General features: G+C 40.6%; 1 protein-coding gene across 1 annotated transcript; it reads left to right on the top strand.

Annotated features, from left to right (window-relative positions):
• The first annotated feature begins 20,107 nt into the window (after window positions 1–20,107).
• LOC147895304 (tropinone reductase homolog At5g06060-like) lies at window positions 20,108–21,597 on the top strand. The gene is made up of 5 exons (XM_087383842.1): window positions 20,108–20,268; window positions 20,355–20,562; window positions 20,641–20,860; window positions 20,965–21,074; window positions 21,164–21,597. The coding sequence occupies exons 1-5, from the start codon at window positions 20,159–20,161 to the stop codon at window positions 21,344–21,346; spliced, it is 831 nt and encodes a 276-aa protein (XP_087239968.1). The 5' UTR covers window positions 20,108–20,158; the 3' UTR covers window positions 21,347–21,597.
• The last annotated feature ends 222 nt before the right edge of the window (window positions 21,598–21,819 follow it).

The following is a 21,819-nucleotide window of genomic DNA, read 5'->3' as shown; positions in this document are numbered from 1 at the left end:
AAGTACTTGTTCGGATAACACACCTCCAAATGTATTTTATGACGATTGTGCATAACACTAGCAACAAAATGGTGTATCATGTGAGACCGACTATGCAAAGCATATCCAATGGACACAAGACTTTACACATTCCTCAACCTAGGCAGTATTGACTTGTGTGCAAAGTGGCATCCCGATCCGATAAGTACTTGTTTGAAAAATACACCTACGATCGTGTTTTTTGACGATTGTGCATGACACTAAGGCAACAACGGTGTTTTATGCTTGATCGACAATGCAAAGCATATCTGATGGGCACAATACTTTGCACACACCTTCAACTAGGTAGAATCGACTTCCATGCAAAGTGGCACGCCCATCCCATAAGTGCTTGATCGGATCACATACCTAGCAGTGTGTTTTTTGACGGATGTGCATGACACTAGAGTAAAAATAGTATTTAATGCTCGATCGACCATGCAAAGGATATCCGATGGGCACAAAACTTTTCATACACCTCAACCTAGGTGGTATTGAAATGTTCTCAATGAGGCACACTTATCCGATAAGTACTTGGTCAGATAACACACCTAATGGCGTGTTTTTTTGTGGATGTGCATATCATTAGGGAAAAAATGGCGTATAATGCGTGATCGACCATGCAAATCATATCCGCTGGTGACAACAATTTGCACGCACCTCAAAGTAGTTAAAACGGACTTGCGTGCAAAGTGGATCCCCCATCTGATAAGTACATATTTGAATAACACACCTATGGCCGTGTTTTTATATGGTTGTGCATGACACTAAGGTAGAAACAGTGTGTTATGCTTGATCGACAATGCAAAGCATATCCGATGGGCACGATACTTTTCACACACCTTCAACTAGGTGGAATTGACTTACATGCAAAGTGGCACGCCCATCGCATAAGTGCTTGATCAGATAACACACCTAGTAGCGTGTTTTTTTACGGATGTGCATGGCACTAAGGCAAAAATGGAATTTAATGCTCGATCGACCATGTAAAGCATATTCGATGGGCATGATACTTTGCACACACCTTCAACTAGGTGGAATTGACTTACATGCAAAGTGGCATTCCCATCGCATAAGTGCTTGATCGGATAACACACCTAGCAGCGTGTTTTTTTACGAATGTGCATGGCACTAAGGCAAAAATGGTATTTAATGCTCGATCGACCATGCAAAGCATATCCGATGGGCATAATACTTTTCCTATACCTCAACCTAGGTGGTATTAAAATGTTTTCAAAGAGGAACACCCATCCGATAAGTACTTGGTCAGATAACATACCTAAGGGCGTGTTTTTTTGCGTATGTGCATACCACTAGGGAAAAAACGGTGTATAATGTGTGATCGACCATGCCAATCATATCCGATGGTGACAATACTTTGCACACATCAACCTAGTTGAAACGGACTTGCGTGCAAACTGGAGCCCCCATCCGATAAGTACTAGTTTGAATAACACATCTAGGACTGCGTTTTTTGACGAATGTGCATGACACTAAGACAAAAACGGTGTTTTATGCTTGATCGACAATGCAAAGCATATCCGATGGGCACAATACTTCGCACACACCTTCAACTAGGTAGAATCGACTTACATGCAAAGTGGCACGCCCATCCCATAAGTGCTTGATTGGATAACATACCTAGCAGCGTGTTTTTTGACGGATGTGCATGACACTAGAGCAAAAAAATTTAATGCTCGATCGACCATGCAAAGGATATCCGATGGGCACAAAACTTTTCGTACGCCTCAACCTAGGTGGTATTGAAATGTTCTCAATGAGGCACACCCATCCGATAAGCACTTGGTCAGATAACAAACCTAATGGCGTGTTTTTTTGCGGATGTGCATATCATTAGGGAAAAAATGGTGTATAATGCGTGATCGACCATGCAAATCATATCCGATGGTGACAATACTTTGCACGCACCTCAAAGTAGTTAAAGCAGACTTGCGTGCAAAGTGGAGCCCCCATCTGATAAGTACTTATTTGAATAACACACCTATGGCCGTGTTTTTATATGGTTGTGCATGACACTAAGGTAGAAACGGTGTGTTATGCTTGATCGACAATGCAAAGCATATCCGATGGGCACCATACTTTGCACACACCTTCAAATAGGTGGAATTGACTTACATGCAAAGTGGCATTCCCATCGCATAAGTTCTTGATCGGATAACACACCTAGCAGCATGTTTTTTTACGGATGTGCATGGCACTAAGGCAAAAATGGTATTTAATGCTCGATCGACCATGCAAAGCATATCCGATGGGCATAATACTTTTCCTATACCTCAACCTAGGTAGTATTAAAATGTTGTCAAAGAGGCACACCCATCCGATAAGTACTTGGTCAGATAACATACCTAAGGGCATGTTTTTTTGCGGATGTGCATACCACTAGGGAAAAAACGGTGTATAATGTGTGATCGACCATGCAAATCATATCCGATGGTGACAATACTTTGCACACATCAACCTAGTTGAAACGGACTTGCGTGCAAACTGGAGCCCCCATCCGATAAGTACTAGTTTGAATAACACATCTAGGACTGCATTTTTTAACGAATGTGCATGACACTAAGATAAAAACGGTGTTTTATGCTTGATCGACAATGCAAAGCATATCCAATCGGCACAATACTTTGCACACACTTCAACTAGGTGGAATTGACTTACATGCAAAGTGGCATGCCCATCCCATAAGTGCTTGATCGGATAACATACCTAGCAGCGTGTTTTTTGACGGATGTGCATGACACTAGAGCAAAAATAGTATTTAATGCTCGATCGACCATGCAAAGCCGATGGGCACAAAACTTTTCGTACCCTTCAACCTAGGTGGTATTGAAATGTTCTCAATGAGGCACACCCATTCGATAAGTACTTGGTTAGATAACACACCTAATGGCGTGTTTTTTTGCTGATGTGCATATCATTAGGGAAAAAATGGTGTATAACGCGTGATCGACCATGCAAATCATATCCGATGGTGACAATACTTTGCACGCACCTCAACGTAGTTAAAATAGACTTGCGTGCAAAGTGGACCCCCCATCTAATAAGTACTTATTTGAATAACACACCTATGGTCGTGTTTTTATATGGTTGTGCATGACACTAAGGCAAAAACGGTGTGTTATGCTTGATCGATAATGCAAAGCATATACGATGGGCACAATACTTTGCACACACCTTAAAATAGGTGGAATTGACTTACATGCAAAGTGGCACGCCCATCGCATAAGTGCTTGATCAGATAACACACGTAGCAGTGTGTTTTTTTACGGATGTGCATGGCACTAAGGCAAAAATGGTATTTAATGCTCGATCCACCATGCAAACCATATCCGATGGGCACGATACTTTGCACACACCTTAAACTAGGTGGAATTGACTTACATGCAAAGTGGCATTCCCATCGCATAAGTGCTTGATCGGATAACACACCTAGCAACGTGTTTTTTTACGGATGTGCATGGCACTAAGGCAAAAAAGGTATTTAATGCTCGATCGACCATGCAAAGCATATCCGATGGGCATAATACTTTTCCTATACCTCAACCTAGGTGGTATTAAAATGTTGTCAAAGAGGCACACCCATCCGATAAGTACTTGGTCAGATAACATACCTAAGGGCGTGTTTTTTTGCGGATGTGCATACCACTAGGGAAAAAACAGTGTATAATGCGTGATCGACCATGCAAATCATATCCGATGGTGACAATACATTGCACATACCTCAAACTAGTTGAAACGGACTTGTGTGCAAATTGGAGTCCCCATCCGATAAGTACCAGTTTGAATAACACACCTAGGACCGTGGTTTTTCATGGTTGTGCATGACACCAAGGCAAAAACGGTGTTTTATGCTTGATCGACAATGCAAAGCATATCCGACGGGCACAATACTTTGCACACACCTTCAACTAGGTGGAATCGACTTACATGCAAAGTGGCACGCCCATCCCATAAGTGCTTGATCCGATAACATACCTAGCAGCGTGTTTTTTGACGGATGTGCCTGACACTAGAGCAAAAATAGTATTTAATGCTCGATCGACCATGCAAAGGATATCTGATGGGCACAAAAATTTTCATACGCCTCAACCTGAGTGGTATTGAAATGTTCTCAATGAGGCACACCCATCCGATAAGTACTTAGTCAGATAACACACCTAATGGCGTGTTTTTTTGCGGATGTGCATATCATTAGGGAAAAAATGGTGTATAATGCGTGATCCACCATGCAAATCATATCCGATGGTGACAATACTTTGCACACACCTCAACCTAGTTAAAAAAGACTTGCGTGCAAGGTGGAGCCCCCATCTGATAAGTACTTATTTGAATAACACACCTATGGCCGTGTTTTTATATGGTTGTGCATGACACTAAGGCAAAAACGGTGTGTTATGCTTTATCGACAATGCAAAGCATATCCGATGGGCACAATACTTTGCACACACCTTCACCTAGGTGGAATTGACTTACATGCAAAGTGGCATGCCCATCGCATAAGTGCTTGATCAGATAACACACCTAGCAGCGTGTTTTTTTACGGATGTGCATGGCATTAAGGCAAAAATGGTAATTAATGCTCGATCGACCATGCAAAGCATATCCGATGGGCACGATACTTTGCACACACCTTTAACTAGGTGGAATGGACTTACATGCAAAGTGGCACGCCCATCCCATAAGTGCTTGATTGGATAACATACCTAGCAACGTGTTTTTCGACGGATGTGCATGACACTAGAGCAAAAATAGTATTTAATGCTCGATCGACCATGCAAAGCATATCCGATGGGCACAATACTTTGCACACACCTTCAACTAGGTGGATTTGACTTACATGAAAAGTGGCACGCCCATCGCATAAGTGCTTGATCAGATAACACACGTAGCAGTGTGTTTTTTTACGGATGTGCATGGCACTAAGGCAAAAATGGTATTTAATGCTCGATCGACCATGCAAAGCATATCCGATGGGCACGATACTTTGCACACACCTTCAAATAGGTGGAATTGACTTACATGCAAAGTGGCATTCCCATTGCATAAGTGCTTGATCAGATAACACACCTAGCAGCGTGTTTTTTTACGGATCTGCATGGCACTAAGGCAAAAATGGTATTTAATGCTCGATCGACCATGCAAAGCATATCCGATGGGCATAATACTTTTCCTATACCTCAACCTAGGTGGTATTAAAATGTTGTCAAATAGGCACACCCATCCGATAAGTACTTGGTCAGATAACATACCTAAGGGCGTGTTTTTTTGCGGATGTGCATACCACTAGGGAAAAAATGGTGTATAATGCGTGATCGACCATGCAAATCATATCCGATGGTGACAATACTTTGCACATACCTCAACCTAGTTGAAACGGACTTGCATGCAAACTGGAGCCCCCATCCAATAAGTACTAGTTTGAATAACACACCTAGGACCATGTTTCTTCATGGTTGTGCATGACACCAAGGCAAAAATGGTGTTTTATGCTTGATCGACAATGCAAAGCATATTTGATGGGCACAATACTTTGCACACAACTTCAACTAGGTGGAATCGACTTACATGCAAAGTGGCACGCCCATCCCATGAGTGCTTGATCGGATAACATACCTAGCAGGATGTTTTTTGACGGATGTGCATGACACTAGAGCAAAAATATTATTTAATGCTCGATTGACCATGCAAAGCATATTCGATGGGCACAAAACTTTTTTTACACCTCAACCTAGGTGGTATTGAAATGTTCACAATGAGGCACAGCCATCCGATAAGTACTTGGTTAGATAACACACCTAGCAGCGTGTTTTTTTACGGATGTGCATGGCACTAAGGCAAAAATGGCATTTAATGCTCGATCCACCATGCAAAGCATATCCGATGGGCACGATACTTTGCACACACCTTCAACTAGGTGGAATAGACTTATATGCAAAGCAGCACGCCCATCCCATAAGTGCTTGATCGGATAACATACCTAGTAGCGTGTTTTTTGACAGATGTGCATGACACTAGAGCAAAAATAGTATTTAATGCTCGATCGACCATGCAAATGATATCCGATGGGCACAAAACTTTTCGTACACCTTAACCTAGGTGATATTGAAATGTTCTCAATGAGGCACACCCATCCGATAAGTACTTGGTCAGATAACACACCTAATGGTGTGTTTTTTTGCGGATGTGCATATGATTAGGGAAAAAATGGTGTATAATGCGTCATCGACCATGCAAATCATATCCGATGGTGACAATATTTTGCACGCACCTCAATGTAGTTAAAACGGACTTGCATGCAAAGTGGAGCTTCCATCTGATAAGTACTTATTCGAATAACACACCTATGGCCATGTTTTTATATGGTTGTGCATGACACTAAGGCAAAAACGGTGTGTTATGCTTGATCCACAATGCAAAGCATATCCGATGGGCACAATACTTTGCATACACCTTCAACTAGGTGGAATTGACTTACATGCAAAGTGGCACGCCCATCGCATAAGTGCTTGATCAGATAACACACGTAGCAGTGTGTTTTTTTACGGATGTGCATGGCACTAAGGCAAAAATGGTATTTAATGCTCGATCGACCATGCAAAGCATATCCGATGGGCACGATACTTTGCACACACCTTCAACTAGGTGGAATTGACTTAGTACATGCAAAGTGGCATTCCCATCGCATAAGTGCTTGATCGGATAACACACCTAGCAGCGTGTTTTTTTACGGATGTGCATGGCACTAAGGCAAAAATGGTATTTAATGCTCGATCGACCATGCAAAGCATATTCGATGGGCATAATACTTTTCCTATACCTCAACCTAGGTGGTATTAAAATGTTGTCAAAGAGGCACACCCATCCGATAAGTACTTGGTCAGATAACATACCTAAGGGCGTGTTTTTTTGCGGATGTGCATACCACTAAGGAAAAAACGGTGTATAATGCGTGATCGACCATGCAAATCATATCCGATGGTACAATACTTTGCACACACCTCGAACTAGTTGAAACGGACTTGCGTGCAAACTGGAGACCCCATCCGATAAGTACTAGTTTGAATAACACACCTAGGACCGTGTTTTTTCATGGTTGTGCATGACACCAAGGCAAAAATGGTTTTTTATGCTTGATCGACAATGCAAAGCATATCCGATGGGCACAATACTTTGCACACACCTTCAACTAGGCGGAATCGACTTACATGCAAAGTGGCACGCCCATCCCATAAGTGCTTGATCAGATAACATACCTAACAGCGTGTTTTTTAACGGATGTGCATGACACTACAGCAAAAATAGTATTTAATGCTCGATCGACCAAGCAAAGCATATCCGATGAGCACAATACTTTTCGTACGCCTTAACCTAGGTGGTATAAAAATTTTCACAATTAGGCACACCCATCCGATAAGTACTTGGTCAGATAACACACCTAGCAGCGTGTTTTTTTACGGATGTGCATGGCACTAAGGCAAAAATGGCATTTAATGCTCGATCCACCATGCAAAGCATATCCGATGGGCACGATACTTTGCACACACCTTCAACTAGGTGGAATAGACTTATATGCAAAGCAGCACGCCCATCCCATAAGTGCTTGATCGGATAACATACCTAGCAGCGTGTTTTTTGACGGATGTGCATGACACTAGAGCAAAAATAGTATTTAATGCTCGATCGACCATGCAAATGATATCCGATGGGCACAAAACTTTTCATACACCTTAACCTAGGTGGTATTGAAATGTTCTCAATGAGGCACACCCATCCGATAAGTACTTGGTCAGATAACACACCTAATGGCGTGTTTTTTTGCAGATGTGCATATCATTAGGGAAAAAATGGTGTATAATGCGTGATCGACCATGCAAATCATATCCGATGGTGACAATACTTTGAACGGACCTCAATGTAGTTAAAACGGGACCATGCAAATCATATCCGATGGTGACAATATTTTGCACGCACCTCAATGTAGTTAAAACGGACTTGCATGCAAAGTGGAGCTTCCATCTGATAAGTACTTATTCGAATAACACACCTATGGCCGTGTTTTTATATGGTTGTGCATGACACTAAGGCAAAAACGGTGTGTTATGCTTGATCGACAATGCAAAGCATATCCGATGGGCACAATACTTTGCACACACCTTCAACTAGGTGGAATTGACTTACATGCAAAGTGGCACGCCCATCGCATAAGTGCTTGATCAGATAACACACCTAGCAGCGTGTTTTTTTACGGATGTGCATGGCACTAAGGCAAAAATGGTATTTAATGCTCGATCAACAATGCAAAGCATATCCGATGGGCACGATACTTTGCACACACCTTCAACTAGGTGGAATTGACTTACATGCAAAGTGGCATTCCCATCGCATAAGTGCTTGATCGGATAACACACCTAGCAACGTGTTTTTTTACGGATGTGCATGGCACTAAGGCACAAATGGTATTTAATGCTCGATCGACCATGCAAAGCATATCCGATGGGCATGATACTTTGCACACACCTTCAACCAGGTGGAATTGACTGACATGGAAAGTGGCACGCCCATTGCATAAGTGCTTGACCGGATAACATACCTAGCAGCGTGTTTTTTTACGGATGTGTATGGCACTAAGGCAAAAATGGTATTTAATGCTCGATCGACCATGCAAAGCATATCCGATGGGCACGATACTTTGCACACACATTCAACTAGGTGGAATAGACTTACATGCAAAGTGGCACGCCCATCCCATAAGTGCTTGATCGGATAACATACCTAGCAGCGTGTTTTTTTACGGATGTGCATGACACTAGAGTAAAAAAAGTATTTAATGCTCGATCGACCAAGAAAATGATATACGATGGGCACAAAACATTTTCTATGCATCAACCTAGGCAGTATTGAAATGTTCTCAATGAGGCACACCCATCCGATAAGTACTTGGTCAAATAACACACCTAATGGCGTGTGTTTTTGCGGATGTGCATATCATTAGGGAAAAAATGGTGTATAATGTGTGATCGACCATGCAAATCATATCCGATGGTGACAATACTTTGCATGCACCTCAACATAGTTGAAACGAACTTGGGTGCAAAGTGGAGCCCCCATCTGATAAGTACTTATTTGAATAACACACCTATGGCCGTGTTTTTATATGGTTGTGCATGACACTAAGGCAGAAACGGTGTGTTATGCTTGATCGATAATGCAAAGCATATCTGATGAACACAATACTTTGCACACACCTTCAACTAGGTGGAATTGACTTACATGCAAAGTGGCACGCCCATCGCATAAGCGCTTGATTAGATAACACACCTAGCAGCGTGTTTTTTAACGGATGTGCATGGCACTAAGGCAAAAATGGTATTTAATGCTCGATCCACCACGCAAAGCATATTCGATGGGCATGATACTTTGCACACACCTTCAACTAGGTGGAATTGACTTACATGCAAAGTGGCATTCCCATCGCATAAGTGCTTGATCGGATAACACACCTAGCAGCGTGTTTTTTTACGAATGTGCATGGCACTAAGGCAAAAATGGTATTTAATGCTCGATCGACCATGCAAAGCATATTCGATGGGCATAATACTTTTCCTATACCTCAACCTAGGTGGTATTAAAATGTTGTCAAAGAGGCACACCCATCCGATAAGTACTTGGTCAGATAACATACCTAAGGGCGTGTTTTTTTACGGATGTGCATACGACTAGGGAAAAATCGGTGTATAATGCATGATCGACCATGCAAATCATATCCAATGGTGACAATACTTTGCACACACCTCAACCTAGTTGAAACGAACTTGCGTGCAAACTGGAGCCCCCATCTGATAAGTACTAGTTTGAATAACACATCTAGGACTGCGTTTTTTGACGAATGTGCATGACACTAAGACAAAAACAGTGTTTTATGCTTGATCGAAAATGCAAAGCATATCCGATGGGCACAATACTTTGCACACACCTTCAAATAGGTAGAATCGACTTACATGCAAAGCGGCATGCCCATCCCACAAGTGATTGATCGGATAACATACCTAGCAGCGTGTTTTTTGACGGATGTGCATGACACTAGAGTAAAAATAGTATTTAATGCTCGATCGACCATGCAAAGGATATCCGATGGGCAAAAAACTTTTCGTATGCCTCAACCTAGGTGGTATTGAAATGTTCTCAATGAGGCACACCCATCCAATAAGTACTTGGTCAGATAACACACCTAATGGCGTGTTTTTTTGCGGATGTGCATATCATTAGGGAAAAAATGGTGTATAATGCGTGATCGACCATGCAAATCATATCCGATGGTGACAATACTTTGCACGCACCTCAACGTAGTTAAAACGGGCTTGCGTGGAAAGTGGAGCCCCCATCTGATAAATACTTATTTGAATAACACACCTATGGCCGTGTTTTTATATGGTTGTGCATGAGAGTAAGGCAGAAACAGTGTGTTATGCTTGATCGACAATGCAGAGCATATACGATGGGCACAATACTTTGCACACACCTTAAACCAGGTGGAATTGACTTACATGCAAAGTGGCATTCCCATCGCATAAGTACTTGATCGGATAACACACCTAGCAGCGTGTTTTTTTTACGGATGTGCATGACACGAGCAAAAATAGTATTTAATGCTCGATGGACCATGCAAAGCATATCCGATGGACACAACACTTTTTGTACACCTCAACTAGGTGGAATTGACTTACATGCAAAGTGGCACACGCATCCCATTAGTGCTTGATTGGATAACATACCTAGTAGGCTCATGTTTTTTTATGGATGTGCATGACACTAGAGCAAAAATAGTATTTAATGCTTGATTGACCATGCAAAGGATAACTTGGCATGTCCATCTGATGAGTACTTGATCGGATAACTTCTTCCACCAATAAATTAAGTACTAATTAAAAATTATAATAAATGAGTAGATTATTAAAAAGAGACTAATATTTATGTAATTGTTGCTACTGCAGCTTGCTTGCGAAGGACTCTCACAAAGGAGATGGCTATAGATTTTGTTCCAGGGATGGATGTGATTTTATGTAGCAAAAGAGAAGTAGTTGCATTTGCTACAATCCATGATAGTGATCCCAATTCAGTTTGCCACTTTCGAAGACTTGGCGAAGATAAGGTGGCAGTTACTGTATCAAAGATTCTTAGTGCACATGTTGAGCTAAAGTATAAATGTGGAGATATGGAAACACTTGGAGATGTTATGCCCTACAATACATCCAACAAATCATTTATAGCATGGGACAAAGACTTATGCAACAGACATTATCAAGAATACAAAGTGCACCACCTTGGATTTTACTATAGGGGACATTTTACAAATGAGATCATTTGCAAATAAGACTGTAGCAGAAGGTGAAGTATTGGGATTTGAACAAGTGGAGCAATGGTCATTTGCGCAGATGAGGATTCTAAAAGTCACTGATGATGGTGTGGTTGATAACATAACATCCTTATGTGATCCCTACTATGAGGTAGGCAAGAATATGAGATGGAGCATGCAATTTTTAAACATGAGAAAGAGGCACGTGGTTTTCAATGATAAAGACAATGTATACTACAATATCAAAGGACCTAAAAAGCATGCCCATGTGCCAAGCTCTATCACTTCAAATGTGGATGATTTCAATATACTCAATTATAGAAGTGACATCTTATCTGGAGTGGATGAGTTCATTGGTTCCAAGAAACAAAATGATTTTAGAAGCGAAGCCTTATCTGGGGTGGATGAATTCTTGCACAGTGAGAAGGGCAAAGGTTTCAATAGCGATGTCTTGTCAAGTGTGGATGAGTTCATGCATATTAACAAACCTGGTGTCAATCAAGGTTGTGGATTTGTGAAAGCCATGCAAGATGTCCCAATGAGTGATGTTCTCTCAGGAGTGGAAGAGTTTCAAGGTTCTCAATACTCTCGTAGAATATTGAATTCATTGAATGGTCCTAAGAGAATGTTAAAAACGAGGATGAGATCAACAGAGGATTATTCAGTATTTAACTTTGATTGTGATATGAACAAGGATGCAACGACCAATCATGGATGCTTGGTTACAAACAAATGTGAGGAGAAGAAGTGCATAAATATAGATAACAACGTGCACAAGAAATGAAAACGGTCATACATATGCATGAAGAGAAAGCAAATCCAGGCAGATCCACAAAAGCAACCAAAGAGGAAGAGAGTAATGAAGGAGGAGAACATGTTAAATGCATTGGGATATCTATTCTGCAAGGGAAGATGTATGCGCTTCATTGATCTTGCAGACATCACGGAATGTAGAGGACACGTGTGGCAAAGAAGAGGAAGCGAAAGAAATGAATACCTTCTCACAAGTCTCTCTTGCTTTCTTTAGAATGGCAATAAAAGGCTAAATTTAAGACAAAAGGTAAAACCTCTCGTAAATGGAAAAAGGATTTGCAATAAGGCATATCGCAATATTACTGGATTATCCCATGGTACATATTGGGATTTAGTCACCAAGGCAAAGGGCGGCAACAAATTTAGCATTCACGGTAATAGAGGAAGGTCCAAATCAAGAATCTCAACTGTCAGGGCAGCAGCAATTTTGCAAGACTTCATACATGAAAATGCTTTGCCTCAACCCCATATATCTACCAAACTCCCTAACGGTGATGCGATCACTGAAATGCACCTTCCAATGGGCTTGACAAAGCTCGAAGTATTTAACTCTATTGTAGAAAAGCAAAGGCAAAGAGGGGATGCCATAGCTTCTTCTCATACTTTGTATACTCTTTGGAAGAAGAACTTTGGATATGTTAAAATCCCAAGGAGGCAAAAAATGTCAAAGTGCAATGTCTGTGATGATTTAAAGCGAGCGATTGAGAGTGCAACATGTCCAAATCAAAGGGAATTATACAAAAAAAACCAAAAATCTCATCATGATCTTATTCGACATTCCAGACAAAAATATGCATTTTGGAAGGAGCAAGCTATTTCGCATCCTGATGACTACATGTGCCTTATTGTATATGGCATGGATCAGAATACAACAACATTGCCTCGTTTTGTTGCCACTCCACCTAAATTACAAGGAAAGCACTTTCTAAAGACACATCTATGTGGAGTGTTAGTGCATGGAATTAAGTTCTTTGCAGATATATGGATTGATTCCTTGCATCTACATGATAGCAATCAAGTTGTAACATCTATTATGAAGGCAATTCGCAATGTACATGCAGAAAAAGGTCGCCTGCCACCGACTTTGAGAATACAAGCTGATAATTGCTGGCGAGAAAATAAGAATGTACATACTCATGTTTGCATTCTGCTCCATGCTAGTTGCTCATCGAATCTTCAATGAGGTCGAATGTGGATTTTTGTATGTTGGGCATACACATGAGGATATCGATCAGGTTTTTCACAGAGTCTCAAGGGAGCTTAAATGCAAGGATGTGGAGACAATAGATGACTTGGTAAGGAGATGTGGCAGGCAAGTTGGTGGTCGTAAGGAAAGTATAGTATGTGAGAGGCTCGAAAGAATGTATGATTGGAAGAGCTTCATTCTACCTTTCATACAAACGGGTGGTGATGCATTGACAGGTCATACCAATCCACACTACTTTCATTTTTTTTTTAAAGATGAAAAACCCATAATGCAATGGCAACAGTATTCTCATGATACAAAATGGGAACCTGAAGAACCTTACAGTCTCTTAACTTCAATTCCCAGCAAGGAAAGGTATCCAACATGGGCTCCTATACAAGAATTTAATGAGAGGTCTAATTGTGAAATAGATGGATTAAAAGCATTTATTACATACAAAGAGGAAATGCTCTGGAGATATCCTGATTCGAAGCCTACTTGGAGAGAATACACTACCACTGTAATTAACAAGACATGAAATTTAATAAAGGACCTTGAGAGAATGCGAGGCTCAAAGGATGTCAAGGAAGAATGCAATATGTTTTGGCCAAATGTTCATAATGATTTGCACCCAGCTCCAGTCTTTGAAAATGAATTTGTATCATTACTCCCACATCCATATTGTGGACCGAAGAAGAGAGAGTTTATGCCACAAGTAGATATAGAGGTCGATTGTTTTGTTGTGGTTCGGCCATCGGATGATGAATATGAGAATGTGAAGTTTTGGGTTGCAAAAGTAGTTGATGTGCAAAGAGATGACCAAGGGAGAGCTACAACATTTACAGCGGTATGGTATGAGCCAAAGGGCAGGAAGGAGAATATGGATAACAACACATTATATACTAATTGTATAATGAAGGAGTGGGTCCCAAATGATGAAGCGGTCTCTCAAGTTTCGACGGAGACAATCATAGTGTCTTGGCATTCAAGGGAAAAGAAATCAAAGAAGCACATGGGATATGAGGTAGAAGGAAAAATAAAAATACCACAACAAACTATTTTGCATATACACGAATTTTTAAGGATGCTCGCCATGGAGGAAGTAGAAGGAGACAACGCAAATGAAGAATGTCCATGATTAAAGCTTTGTATTGAAGTTCATTAAAGGATTTTAGTTGGGTACTAGGCAAGGAGCCAATCCAAGACAATTATAATCAGAGTCATCACCTCCTATGTCAAATGAGAGTCAAAATATGCACTAGATGTCACCCAAGGGTCAAGGCTTGCCAAGACAATAGGGAGTTAATGCAGATGGCACCTGGCAAGGGACTATCACATTGAGCAATAAGACAATGGGGAGTCAATGCACCCAAGGGGCAAGGCTTAGTAAGATTACTTGTGGGAGTTAATGCAGATGGCACCTGTATTTTGCACTGGATGTCACCCAAGGGTCAAGGCTTGGCAAGACAATAGGGAGTTAATGCAGATGGCACCTGGCAAGGGACTATCGCATTGAGCAATAAGACAATGGGGAGTCAATGCACCCAAGGGGAAAGGCTTGGCAAGACAAGCCTAGGTCAAATTATGCAGATGGCAACTGGCAAGGGACTGTCGTGACATTGAGCAATAAGACAATGGGGTGTCAAATTATGCAGATGGCACAAATTGAGGCTCTTTAAGAGCAACAATTTAAATTGTAAACATATGTTCAATCTATATCATTTTGGATATAAAGACTCTAGCTAAGAGCAACGTCTCTCAATGTAATCATATAAAGAAAGCTATAATTGCTATTATACCTCTTTGGTTCAATACAAAACTTGGGTCTTATGGCATCATGTCTTCTTTTTATTTATTAAAAGTTTTGTTAAATTTTGTGCATATTGCCGAGTGACAATGTTATTTTCATGAAATATTTAAGTCTCCTTTCATGGATTTATAAATTTATCACATCAACGAAAAACGTCAAGGAAAAATATTAAAAATAATTAAATTAATAAATAACTTAGATATAGCTAGAATTTCTAATATAGGATTATTTCAAATTCTTGCATGTTGGTGCAAAAGTATAGATTGAAAAAACAATATTTTTATGTGAATATGATAGTGCCACAAAGTGAACTTTTGATTTGGGAAGGAAAAACATCAAGGAAAAATATTAAAAATAATTAAATTAACAAATAACTTAGATATAGCTAGAATTTCTAATATAGGATTATTTCAAATTCTTGCATGTTGGTGCAAAAGTATAGATTGAAAAAAAAATATTTTTATGTGAATATGATAGTGCCACAAAGTGAACTTTTGATTTGGGAAGAATATTTTCAGAAAGTAAAATTTTGATTTGGAAAGGATATTTTCATAAAGTAAAGTTTTCATTTGGGAAGGATTTTTGGGCTTCATCCAAAAACAACACAAAAAGTCCAAAATTAATGAAATAGGTGTTATCTCCTTTAAAGAACTAAGGTTTAGATGACCAAACCTCTCATGTCATAGCTTAGTGTTCCTCACATCGGCTTGAGCACTGAAAGCTGAGAGTTTGTAAATGTTGTTGCGCCGTGTACCTTTACCAATGACCTTCCGTTTAAGATCCAAAATCTGTGCGCCATTCTTATCGAATTGAACTTTGAGGTCCCGATCCATGATCGCAGAAATGGACAAGAAGTTCCTCTTGATATCTAGCACATAAAGAACATCGGACAACTGTTTTACAACTCCATCTGACTTGAGAGCAATCGTACCTTTTCCTTTTGCTGGACATTTTGCATCATTGCCGACTGCTAGCAGGATGTCATTCCCTACTGGATGTAGAGAAGTATACCAATCCTTACGACTAGTGATATGGCATGATGCACCACTGTCTATAATCCACGGTTCATCCACAGGTACACGGACTGCCTCCATTCCAATCTCCTCAAGTTACAACATGCATATAACACACTACAGTCTGGTTTTAGCTCCCTTTATACTTCATGCACAAAATGCCACCTCGACATCCCCATCAACAACCTTGTCCTCACTCACCCACCAGCTCATCTGCTAAGTTAGCCGCACTCCAATTGTCAAATATGGACGTGCGAAATCCATTTCTGGAGATCATTTGTCACCAAAGAGAAAAGTTTTGCCTTGTTTGAACGACGGTTCCCATCCGACGATGACAGCTCACCCATAGTGCAGACACAAAGAGGCAGGGGAAAGTTGAGAGAGAGAGAGAGGGGGGGGGGGAGGGCGATAAGGTAGAGATGGAGGCGAAAGAGCAGCAGGGCTGTGGCAATAATGAGGAGGGGTAGGGAAGGTTATTAAAATTGGATTAATTAGATTAATTTAAATAGATTAAGGGTTAACCTTAGTCTAAAGTTTCAATTAGGCTACCAATTATTTAAGCCAATATTGCAAACTTATCAAGCTCCCTAGATTGAAAACAATTTTTGAATGCGTAGAAAATTGAAAGATAAAATTACAAAGCTGCTGGAACAAATCTTGTGGAAATACGATGCTTGAATTCATACATAATGAATTTTTTGAATTACAAGACCCATTAACATTACTATGCTAATGGGGTGATCATAGGTGCTATATGCGGTCTTAACATAATGGTCCTCCTAGGTTCTAGCCTGTCTACCAAACCAAACACTCTAAGCTAGTATAAGAGAAGAATGAATGTTACAATTCATCAAACACCCCTTAGACCTATATACTTCATCTAGCTATGAGACTTGGGTGGTTGAAATTGCTGCCTTCTAATCCCAGATTTGCTAACTTGATGGAGCATTGAACACAATTGGTGCATTGGATGTCCTTGGCCTTTGTCTCCTCCTCTAGTCTCATTGTTGCACTACCTGGCCTTCGGTATTATCTTTCCATTCTTGTTCTCTTGTGTAGTCACAACCCGATCATCTATCTTAACTTGAGCTTGACTAAACCACAATTAGCTTATTAACTCGAGGTTCGGTGCAGGTGAGTTAGAAGTTGTGTGCTCAAGATGTGCATTCCAATCTTGTTGGCCTCATAGCCTTCTAAATTTTTACTAGAGATAAGTTGTGTTGAGTTTCACTAGAGAAAAGTTGCAGTGTTAAGTACATCTTGGTTTTATAAAGTTAGAATAATATATGTTTATCACATTCATCCTCTCTATATGTGAAGCACATTGTTACCTTTGCCTCATAGCCACATGCATATTCTATTCGTTACTCTCTCCCCCACCTTACTTTCCCAATTACTCTCAATCTGCACCATATCCTTTTCAAGCCAGAGGAATCATAAAGGAGAGCAATTTTTGTGAAAAAAATTCTGGGAGAGAATTCTCGGTTGGAGGTGTGGGAGAGAGATCTAGGTGGGAGGCTTCATTAAGTTTGATTGAACCCTTAACCCAAATCCGTGTAGTGCTCAGATGGAAATTGTAGCACTCAGATGAAGATGCTTGCTCTTGCAGTCCTTAGGGAGATGCGCATGCAAAACATGCTCAATATTTTTGCAAATAGGCACCAACAAAAGTAACTCAGAGATCAAGGAGGCTTTCGTAGGGAAACCGTATGATGACATGGGATTGAGTATATTATAAATAGTTAAATAGTATAACCAAAAAGAAGAAAAAACACACTTGTATTAATAAAAGTATGTTTACAATGAAGCTGGATCAGGCTTGAAGTTTAAGAGGAAGAGAAAGAGGAGAGAGAAGGACAATGAATTGCTCCCAAGGAAGTGATTCTATTCATAGATCATAGGCATATATATACTTGAGGACTAGGCTGAGTTAGGGCAAGCTATATATAGCTCTAACACCCCCACTCAAACTAGACCCTCTAGCTATGGATAAAAAAACCCTTGGGGAGTCCAAGGGAAAAAAAACTATGCCACTCTATATATATCTATGTGAAAATATATATACAAAGAATGGACATAGGCCAGTTTTAATGATACAAGGTAGCGTTGGATGATACAGTGCAAAGTGCATGTGGATAGTACAAAGGCATAATACACACACGTGTCCATAGTACAATGCAAAGTATAGGCGCTATGTTTGGTGCATGATATAGTGGATGATATAGTGCAAAGTGCATGTGAATAGTACAAAGGCATAATACAAACACTTGTCCATAGTAGAGTGCAAAGTATAGGCGCTATGTTTGGTGCGTAATACAGTGCAAAATATGTGTGGAAAATGGAAAAATCTACCTGGAAATGTGAACTTGTTTGACATAGATGATGCATAATCAGGGCTTGAGATCTTCAAGTTAGATGTTTGAGCTCTTCATCTGAATAGGAGATCTTGTTGTCTCCAAATTCAATCTGGTCAGACCTCCTCAAACCTTTGTAATCATGCTTTCATGTTTTGCACAATTTATCCATCTAAAATGACCGGTTTCATGCGGTGTATACGAACATAGAAAATATTCAAGTGTCATTTTTTTTAAATTTAAGGATGAATGCATGACGAAATTGCTTCTTCCACTCCAAATATGATTATGTAGGGGAAATTTGAGATATCCACAAAGCCAGGGCTGAAATGCCGCTTACATAGTGTAAGAAAGCCATATGCATTTGGAAGTACTGAGCACCTGAGCACCCAAAAGTACCGAACAATAAAAAATACAACGAGCATAAGCCACACACGTATGACAAGAGGCAAGCTCATGTGGATTAGACACAGCTTACATAATCATAGCGGGAATGAAATAACAACCTCTTCACATCTGGAAGTACCAAACAACTAGGAAGAGGAGCATTCGACATTGCAAAGAACATCCAGAAGTAACCGACGAGAAAATGGGCATCTAAGAATACCGAGCAACTAATCATAGCGGGAATGAAATAACAACCTCTTCAAATCTAGAAGTACCGAACAATCGGGAAGATGAGTATCCGAGATTACAAAGAACATCCGCAAGTAACTAAGAAAATGGGCATCTAGGGACACAAGGAGAAAAGAGAAGCAACAATCATGGTGATCACATCTAAATGAGTACTCAATAAGTAATCTATATGTACTACATCCAAACGAGTACTTAATAAATAATCCATACGTGCCATGTCCAAACGAATACTCCAGAAGTCATCCATATGTGTTCATAAATATTGTCACCTTAAAGATCTTGAATCTTGCAATGTCCAAACAAGTATGCAATAAGTAATTCATAGAGGCCACATGAAAATGAGTACTCCATAAGTAATCCATTTGTATTCATCGTGAAAGCCATATAAGTATGTGTCACGTCCAAACGAGTACTCAATAAGTGATCCATATTTGTTCATCATGAAAGCCATATAAGTATGTGTCATGTCCAAACGAGTACTCAATAAGTAATCCATACATGGCCATGTCCAAATGAGTACTCAATAAGTAATCCATATGTGTTTATCATGAAAGCCAAATAAATATGTGTCACATCCAAATGAGGACTTAGTAATAATCCATGTGCCAAGTCCAGATGAATACTAATGTAGTTACTAGCTATTTGTATATGTTCAACTTGGATGTCTCAAACATGTTTCCTTATATGTTCCCCTTTTTTACTTTTTATCCAATTGATGGAATTAATTGTATGGACGGGACTTTTTAATCTAAACACACACTTTGATTTCCCAACTAGCCTTTAGTCTGGCTAATTCACATCCATTGGATAATTCAAAACTCCGTTTCTTATTTAACAAAAAATAAATTAAAATTCCCTCATGGGGCTCTTGGCATTGGGTGGAGACTGGGTCCAAGAAGCAAGCTCTTCCCCCTTCACGTTGTTAGATCACCTACGCCTGTTCGCGAGTATACCATGACTTTCCAGGCTATGGCATCCTCTCCACAACCCCTGCCATTGCCTCCATCGCCATGGAACCTGCATAGCAAAACCGCCCTCGTCACAGGCGCCACTAAAGGCATCGGGTAATTTTGTCTGCTCTTTCTCCTTAAGTCTTTCATCCCAACGCCAATTGCAGCTGCCACTCCGATTTCATCCTTTGATCTTGCAGAAAAGCCATCACGGAGCAGCTCGCACGCCTCGGCGCCTCGGTTTACGCTTGCTCCCGCTCGGAGCACGATCTCAACGAACGTCTGCAGGAGTGGAGAGATGCCGGCCTCCTCGTTTCTGGCTCCGTCTGTGATGTTTCGTCTTTCGAGTCTTGCGAGCATCTTATCAGGGCGGTTTCTGAGCATTTCGGCGGAAAGCTCAACATATTGGTGCGTGAATAACAACAGTTGATATCTTTTATATTCCGGACATTGGGTCGATTAGCTCAAATCCAGAAACCATTGCAGGTGAACAACGCAGGCACTGTTAGGCTGACTCCGACTGTCGATGTGTCGCCGGAGGAACTATCCTTGTTAATGCGTACGAATTTCGACTCCGGATTCCACCTCAGCAGACTTGCACATCCACTCCTGAAGGCATCTGCTGAAGGAAGCATCGTCTTCATCTCCTCCATTGCAGGCTCTGTAGCATTCAATCCTTATGCTGCTGTCTATTGTGCATCAAAAGGTACACTTAGAGTTTCCTTCAAGGTTGTCATGCGGACGAGCGCTTGGTGCGTTTCTATTAATTTCTCCTCGGAATTTTCCTTCATTCCATAGTTGTTGATGCAGGAGCCCTGAATCAACTTACGAGGAGCCTGGCGTGTGAGTGGGCGAATGATCATGTTCGAGTTAACGCAGTCGCCCCAGGATATATCTTCTCGGACATGCTGTCGAAGAAGGTTCTTTCTCGTAGGATCTGATCCATTCGTCCGATTAATTTCTGCTTGGATGCGTTTTTGGCTAAAAGCCTCTGATAAATTGACGGCAGGATCTTCCTGACGAGGTTCTAAACATGACGCAAGCAGGCATACCGATGAGGCGAATTGGCGAGGCGGAGGAGATTGCAGCGGCGGTGGCGTTCCTGTGTTTGCCATGCTCCTCGTACACCACAGGCGCCATTTTAACAATAGACGGAGGGATGACTGCGCATCGTTTCTCTCAGCCTTGCTGATTTCGGAAGGAGCATCGTTAGTTACGCCCATGTTCTTTGAGTTCTAAGTTTGAAAAGAAATGAACAGTGATTATATTGCTTTAATAACTTTGACAAATGGCGAAAAGGAGATCCACTACCCTTGTGTTAAGTAGGTGATTTTCAACATCTCGTAACAAGCTGAATCTATGCATAGAAAAGCTTTGGAGATAAATCTTGCTTATTGTAAAGATTTGATTCTACACGTTTTTCAAGATGCTTTAGATTATAGAGTTTTGCTTCAAAATATTGTGGTGCCTTTGTGTCGTTTCGAAATACTTAAGGCAAAGACTCCTATGTTTCATTTCATATTTGATGGATGAGGGTAGGTAAATGTCCTCCTTCATTCTTTTTGATGTTTTGAAATCAAAGAGCGCATAACTTTATTGATAGGGTCCAAGATGACTAGGGTATTCTTCGCACTCATTCGTAAAGGGAGTGGATTGGTTTGTTAA

The sequence above is a fragment of the Dipteris shenzhenensis genome, chromosome 13 (assembly GCF_047967505.1).
Source record: "Dipteris shenzhenensis isolate YYH24624 ecotype China chromosome 13, Dip_SZ_1.0, whole genome shotgun sequence".
NCBI classification, from domain to species: domain Eukaryota; kingdom Viridiplantae; phylum Streptophyta; class Polypodiopsida; order Gleicheniales; family Dipteridaceae; genus Dipteris; species Dipteris shenzhenensis.
The sequence above is the reverse complement of the archived record's forward strand: the minus strand, read 5'-3'. Positions and strand labels throughout refer to the sequence as shown.